This window comes from Montipora capricornis, chromosome 3, assembly GCF_036669925.1.
Source record: "Montipora capricornis isolate CH-2021 chromosome 3, ASM3666992v2, whole genome shotgun sequence".
NCBI classification, from domain to species: domain Eukaryota; kingdom Metazoa; phylum Cnidaria; class Anthozoa; order Scleractinia; family Acroporidae; genus Montipora; species Montipora capricornis.
The window spans coordinates 65,160,912-65,168,411 of record NC_090885.1 but is presented as its reverse complement, the minus strand read 5'-3'; the positions used below and the strand labels follow the sequence as shown (position 1 = coordinate 65,168,411).

The 7,500-nt window shown below is 42.0% G+C and overlaps 1 protein-coding gene across 4 annotated transcripts in view; it reads right to left on the bottom strand.

Moving 5' to 3' along the window:
• Window positions 1-7,500, bottom strand: part of LOC138043735 (short-chain dehydrogenase/reductase family 9C member 7-like) — a 17,906-nt gene that overhangs the window by 1,044 nt on the left and 9,362 nt on the right. For all 4 annotated transcript variants that reach the window (XM_068890150.1, XM_068890148.1, XM_068890147.1 and 1 more), the window contains 3 exons: window positions 6,563-6,745; window positions 1,914-2,153; window positions 1-814 (listed from right to left, as the gene is read on the bottom strand). The exon at window positions 1-814 is cut by the window's left edge. In XM_068890150.1, coding sequence (XP_068746251.1) covers window positions 552-814; window positions 1,914-2,153; window positions 6,563-6,745 — 686 coding nt within the window. In that variant the 3' untranslated portion in view covers window positions 1-551. The remainder of the gene's footprint in view (window positions 815-1,913; window positions 2,154-6,562; window positions 6,746-7,500) is intronic.

The window sequence follows — 7,500 nt, the reverse complement described above, 5'->3', positions numbered from 1 at the left end:
TAATGGTAATTCAACCTCTGAAGAGTGTTCAACATTCTTTAAAACTAGATGACTGATTATAACATTACCCTTGAGCTGTAAGTGTCCAATTTAAGGAGCATTCTCAAGCTTCGATCCTCAAAGAACTGTCCTTTTTCATTGATCGTAGTATCGAAATTAACTTAAAGGGGCTATGCCACGCAAGATTATGTAATTTCATGACACCCAAAATGCCCAAAACGTAGAATGAAAGATTGCAATAACCACCTAATTAATTAAAACCGTTGAACAACATAAGAGAAATACAACAAAAGGAAAGAGAAGTGTGGATGGACACAAATGGACAAGATTGAAACGGACTGCATTTGGGTAATCTTTAAAAAAGGCGGCCCGATGTTTCTCAAGTTTGTGGCAAATCGCCTGGATAACGACGATGATTTTATGGTTGTAAAAAAATTCCTTATTACCATTTTTGAGTTTTAAACACGTGATAAAATAAAGATTTCCCCTAGACACCCTCTGAAATAACGTGACATAGTCCCTTTAAGCCGCCAGAAAGAGAGCACAACTTTTTAAGAAACTGATCCGTTCATCTGCGGAAATACAGAATTGGCCCTATCGTCTGATGCCGTCGGGACTTTAAACGGAAAATCTCTCAGGATGATATCTTGTAATACCTCCGGCAAATAAGAAGTCAGTTTCAGCAGCCATGCGTCAGTTCCAATTACGTAACGCGGTCTTGGAAATTGTGACATAAGAGGAGATACGATGCTATCGACGACTTTGGTTACATGAGGAGAACCAGATTTGCACCAGTCTTGAAAGCCTTTAGTAGCTGAAATTTATAGAAAGGAGTTGGCTGAGAAGATTGATGCGGCAACTATTTCAAGACAAAAATCCGACACAAATCTCGCCCCTCTAGGTCTTATCTCGACATCGGGTACCACTACTTACAGTGGTACACTTGCGCAGTTGAACAACCATTCTACAGCCAGATGCAAGGATTCCACAGTCGGTTAATGCTCGCCCTATGAGCAAGAGGTCTCCGGATCTCCCATCCTTTTTTCGACTGCTTTCCGTTCTGTGTAGCTTAAGTAGTTTTAAACACCCGTAAAATGGAGCACTGATAGCGAGGAGGGTGTAAAATGAGCGCATTGTCGACCTCAGGGTTGCCAGAAGGGGGTAGTTTCTAAAGAAACTGTGTTGGTGCGTCGGTGGGAAAGTAGTTTACAAAAATTTGGTTTTATCAACGGAGTTGATAATGTAAATTGACCACCGTACAGAGATTCTAAAAGCTGACGTTTCAGTTGAATTACTCTTACGAGTTATCGACGTTAAATATGGTCGCTTTACTTTACAGCAAAAATGTGGATGATCTGGCGGTGTATCTCAAAAAGGCTTATGTGCATGAGGCAACCTTAACAGAAACACCCTTAATTAAGTCAAGAGTGCTTTACCCGGAGCTGGAACATGAAGATGAAGATAATGTTGAGCCATATGAATTAGGGCTTGTAGAGGTAGGTGCCCAGTGTTTTGCTCTACAATCTTGTGTGACAAAACTTGAAATGCCTTTCTTTTTCAACAAAGTAGCCAATGAATAAACATTTAACTGACATGCATGGACAGACTGAATTTATTGGTCGTGAAATCACTGGTGAGAACGAATTTCGCACGTGAGCTCATGCGAATGATGTGACGCAAAATGGACCGTGATACTCGTACACGATTTCCGTACCCCTTCATTCGTCTCTAATGCTTTAATTTCGGTATTTTGGATTGGTTCAGTTTGATATTTTCTTTCGTTCTCATTCGCCAGATTGAATGCTTTCGTTGGATATGTGACGCTACTGAGTAAGTGATCCATCCAAAGTACGCAACATAAGCTAACATATATTATTCTAGCCTAACTTTCGAACTGTAATTCATACACTTACAAGCCTTAAGATAGTCCTCGCCGTATTCTAGTTGTCTCTCTGGTGGTAGCTTGTCCCATAAATCGTTCAGGCGATCTGTCAACAATTCCTCATTCAGTATCGGGGTGCGAGTAGCTCCGGGTTCAATGACACTGACTTGTACATCAAATGCGCGCATTTCCCGTCTCAAAGAATCAGCGAATGCCTCGACTCCGTGTTTGGTAATGGTGTAAGGAGAAAACGTTTGAGGTGAAACAACACCTGGGAAGATATTCAACAGAACAATTACAGAATAACAACGAAATAAACCACAGAAACAAGGGGCAAAGGGAGAGATGGGTATTAATTTAAAAGATTACAGTGTAGAAGAAAACTTAATTAACAATTTGAACGCGCAGCAACCAACGTAAGTGAGAACGAAAAAGGCCAGAAAGACCAGTAGCCTGTATCTAAAATTGAAAGTAGCGAAAATTTTTCGGGTCCGAAAAGCAATTCTTGAAACTAAGGGCGCTTTCCTTTTGTCAGAACTGGCCGGCCAGACCCGTCAGTTTGCAAAAATTTGGAAAAAAGTCAAAAGTTGATTTTTGAGGAGAGGGGAAAACCGGAGTTTCGGGAGAAAAACCTCTCGGTGCAGAGTAGAGAACCAACAAACTCAACCCACATATGACGCCGAGTTTGGGAATCGAAACCCGGGCCACATTGGTGGGAGGCGAGAGTTCTCACCATCTGTCTATCCCTTCACCCCTGCATTGGATTGAGCATGTTAGTCGTCGTAGTGAAGTGGTGAAGACACAGGACAATAGCTCTGGCCCCAGTTGTTCGAAGGGTGAATAGCACTATCCGCTGGATAAATCACTATCCACTGGTTAACTCAATTGGTTCGCTAATGTTTATCCGCTGGATAGTGATTTATCCAGTGGATAGCGCTATCGACTCTTCGAACAACTGACGCCTTGCGGGTTTGAGTTGGAGTATCGGTAGGTGCAGAGTGCAGTTCTTTGTTCCCCTACTGTGCTGTAATGTTGAGACTGAATGGATATAAATGTATGAATACAGAAACCAATGAGATGATATAAAACATTAAGAAGATGTATTGAGATGTGTAAGACAGTGCTTGAGGGAAGGTATAGGTATTTTCATTCCTTTTTGGGGGGTAGATAGCTGCTGCTTTAATATTCAACCTAATTGTAAGTAAAATGAGGATCACCAATTTAACCTAGGTAAAAACGGATTCGACCTCAGCCCGGATTTGACCGACAACACGCATCCTCGAAGTGCGTTCATTTGAAGGCGTTTTAGAGATAGTGCTTCCAAATGCCCGGTCTATCCGGTCAGTTCTGTCAAATGGAAAGGGTCCTAAGATCCGCTTAACCTGAATAGCTGCCTTTTGCACAAATTTTCATGACCGGAAAAGTAAAAATAACTGCACGGTTTTATGGCGGCTATAAACGTTTTCCTTCAGTTTGCTCGGAAGATACTGAGGGATTTAGATCACCCAAAATGTGCCCGAGAAATTTCGGGACTTTCGAGAAACAGGCCTCAGACCCTATAGTTGTTCAATGTTTCAGTCAGTGCAATGATTTTAGTATTTCCTCCCGTAACCATCAATATGCACACTCTATATGCACATATAAGTGAGGGTGTTTATTATGTAGACAGGAGTGTTTTACTAGAAAATACCCCACTCATACGAAACTACATCCGGGATCCGAGTGGTGTATTTTCCATATCCTTACTAGTGAGGATATTGATGACGTCATTTCCCGCCTTTGCGTAGTTGTTTGTGCAAACAGGCAGTGGATGGCGAGCGATAGATAGATTCGAGAAGCTCTCTGAAAATCCTTCTCTGAGAAACAAGAAAATGCTAACACGAAGAAGAAAACTTCATACAACTTAAAATTATTCAAGAAGTGCAAGTGAAGAAGAAGGTAAAGAAAAAAAATCCTGCCGTCGAGTTGCAAGAATTTTTGAGATTAAGTTTGTTCTCAGTGTTAGACAGAAAAATGGTGAGTAAAACACTCCTGTCTATATAATAAAAGAAAATTATAAGTTAGCTCGAATATATGAATTTTATGTTTTCGTGGCAAGAAGAATTTCTCACTCGAACATCAAATTCATATCTTCTCGCTACCGTGTAATATCCTCTATTTATGGATAGTAACCTAATCCACAGGATGGAGTTATACAGCCTGGGGCAACTGGAGCCAGGGAATTGGCAAACTATGTAAGCGTTTTATATTTTGATGCATTTCTTTGCCAGGGTCGTCCAATACAGCCACAAAATTAGGTTCACTCAACTTGGTCAGTGACTCTCAAACCATGACCTCAACCAAAGGGGCGTTTCTCGAAAGTCCCGAAACTTTTCGGGCTTATTTCGGGTGACATTAAAGGCTTTGTGCCTTCAAAAGGAAAACGTTTCTATAGTCATGAAACTTTGCAATTGTTTTGTTTTCGCTGGACTTGTAAACATGCATGCATGTTCAAAGATCAATTTTTCAGAAGGAGCAGATCCTGGTAACTTGCTCAAAGCGAGGGAAAATTCGGGCGTGCAAGTCGCGATTGGATTTGAGTGGTTTTCCTTCTCATCGGTCGATAAAGTGGCGCGAGCTTTTTAAACCAATTACTAAGTCCCTGTTTATTTGGGCTCGGGTACCCGAGACACCCACCCCCCCCCCCCCCCCCACCTGAAGTTACCCTGGGCGAGATATTTTCCCACTCATTTGTTTAAAAAATTTTATCAACCGTTTACGTGAGGATGGCGAGACAACTCGGGGAGGCGAGTTGTCTCGCCTCGGCAGGCAGGGTAACCTTGGCAGGCGAGACAATATTTTGGCATGTAAACAGTTTGGCTCGACTACCCGAGACGAGACAGTAAAATCTTAAATGCGCACGCATAAAATAAAAATCAAAGAAGCAACAATTTAGGGGCTTATACATGTTGCTCGTGTTCGCTTAGGAATTTCGGCCAAAATTCTCACCGCAGTCAACGGTAACTCTCGATTCAAAATATTACTACTCCGTTAAGATTGTCAGTCCATTTTCTGAATGTGAAAACGCAACTATACTTAACAAAAACGAACTAGAAAGAAAGAAGGGCAAATGATGCTACGTGTTTTTTGAAGATGTGTCTTAAAATATATGCATTAAGTAGGGTAAATTTTGCCTCGATCACGCAAATCTCATATAAACGCTTGGTAAAGTTGTCTCGGGAAGGAGGGCTGTCTCGTTTAAACGAGACCGATATAAACAGGTCCTAAGCGTAGCAATTGCAATCGAGTAATTACTTCCGAAAGTCAATTGAAAACTGCTCTATTGGATACTTATATGTTGACGTTTTTTGTTCCGCTGAGGAGAGGTTGGGCCCACCCTCTCCTCGGCGGAGAAAAGCCCTTGGAACAAGGTTGGTAAAAGTAGGTATTTTGTGCAGAGATGATTTTTTTTCCGAAGATGACTCGGGGGTATTCGGAAAAAATCCGATTGTTGCTTTGCAGGAGTCGACAGACCGATCGTTCGGATGCTCTACCACTCAGAGCTATTGTAGCCTCTTGGGAGCCAGGCCTCAACTAGATATATGTCACAATTGTTGCATTATACTAACTGAAATCGCTGAAATGCTGCATTCTCGCTATGTTGTTTTTAAAAATGCCTGATATAGTTTTCTGCAGGAAAAAATTTAACCAACTCTACGTGACCAAAGCCTTTAGGCATTGTTACGCAACTTGTCTCGCAGCATCACACCAAGACAAGTTGCACGAAACATTGAATTATGTAACAAACCTTGCAACAGCCAAAAACTCCGTTGCAAGACAAGTCGCAGACACCGTCGAGGAAAGTATAATTGAGTTCTACTTTCCGCAACGCTTCACGCAACCTTGCAATGAATTTTGCGTATCTATCCTGATACTTGTCCTACAACGGTTTGCAGCACCAGCCAATGAAAATGTTCCTTTTAACCTCATGTGATCATCGAAAACGAAGCAAGTTGCAAGAAGCGTTGCCTAGTGTAACACCCATCAAGCAACTTGTTTCGTAATGTGAGAACTTTTGAGGGAAAAAAATTGCGAGACGACTAGCACGAAAAATTGCTGAGAGTATAACAGCGCCTTTATAAGAACGAGGAAAACCGTAGACCAATGGCGGCTGTAAACAACTACATGGACCTTATTCGCGCTTAGGCCATATTTGCCATAGACAATAGATTTCGTATCCCGAGCCTCGAGTTGAAATGTTTGGGAACGAGTTTCGGTCGGCAAAGACAAAAGTTTCCCGTCCCTCGGGACTCAACATGGCCGCGGTGTGATTAATGCCTATTGCATGGTAAGCAGGCGCTTTTGTTTGTGAGACGAACGGCGCGCCGCATGTTTTGTACTTTGTAGTTTGTTGGGTGGTCATTTGAAATGATAGTATTCAAAGAGAAGCAGTCAAAACTGGGAATTAATGGAACAGTACTTAGCCCATCCTCTCCGCACAGTTTTAAATTTATCTTGTCAAATCACGTGATTTATTGCACCTTCGAAGGGTAGTGGACCACGAGGAAGAGAGATCGATCAAATAAATACCACTGAACACGACTTTGACTTTTCCTGTGTATAGTCCGGCCTTTGTTTCCCGCAAGAATCTGGCCTTAACATTAACACTGATATGTCATAATCTATTACATGTCAGGATACCTGCTACGCTTCCAACGAGAACAACTCGTCCTTTTGCCTTCTTTACCAGGGATAAAAATGTCTTTGTTACATCTATCAATCCCCACAAATTGACATCTGCGTTTCTCTTGAAATCAGCCAAAGGAACCCACTCGATGGGACCAATGAAGAAGATCCCAGCATTGTTTACAAGTCCCCATAAACCTGAAAAAGACCAGGGTAAGTGTGAGGATCAGTCTCAAGAAATGCAAAGAATAAAAAGCGGTGGACATGGTCAAGAATAGACTCCATTTTGTAACGTCCGCTTTGATTTTTTCAGAGCTACCTCCCCGCCAAAAACCTATACAAATTTCTCAGAGTTCGTCACATCCACCTGGAATGTCATCAGTGTCTCGCTTTCGCTCGTCAACGATTTCAGACAGTGTCCTCTTTCTTTGTCGGGCTAGCATATCGCCAACATTACCTCATCCATTTTGTCCAGTCGCAAGAGGCGTAATGCCACGTGGCATAACCTTGGCCAGGTGCAGATATACATGAAAATTAAACATATGACATCCAGCTAGGAGCATCATTTAAGTCTGGTGCTCCCTAGTTCAGCAAGCGTAAGCCTAAGAAGCTTATGACCTTGTAAAAGCACAAGATCAACCACATGCGCAGAACGTATTTTGTGGCCATACCCTCTGGACACCAATAATCGTTCAACACGGCGGACGAGGAGTTTCCCGATGCAACGGTCTGTGACAGAGTGTTTATTTATTGGGTAACAGTCTTTTGTTTATGAAATGCTTATGCAGACCATCTCCCTTCTTAAATTAACAGCAACAAGCATGAGCGTAAGAAATATAAACCCTGCGTTGTTCGTATTACTCGTAATCTCCTAGTTATGCTTTTGCTAATGTTTATACTTACTTCGCGAGTGAGAATCGGACCGTAAGTCAGCTATGTGAAAGGCATTTCCG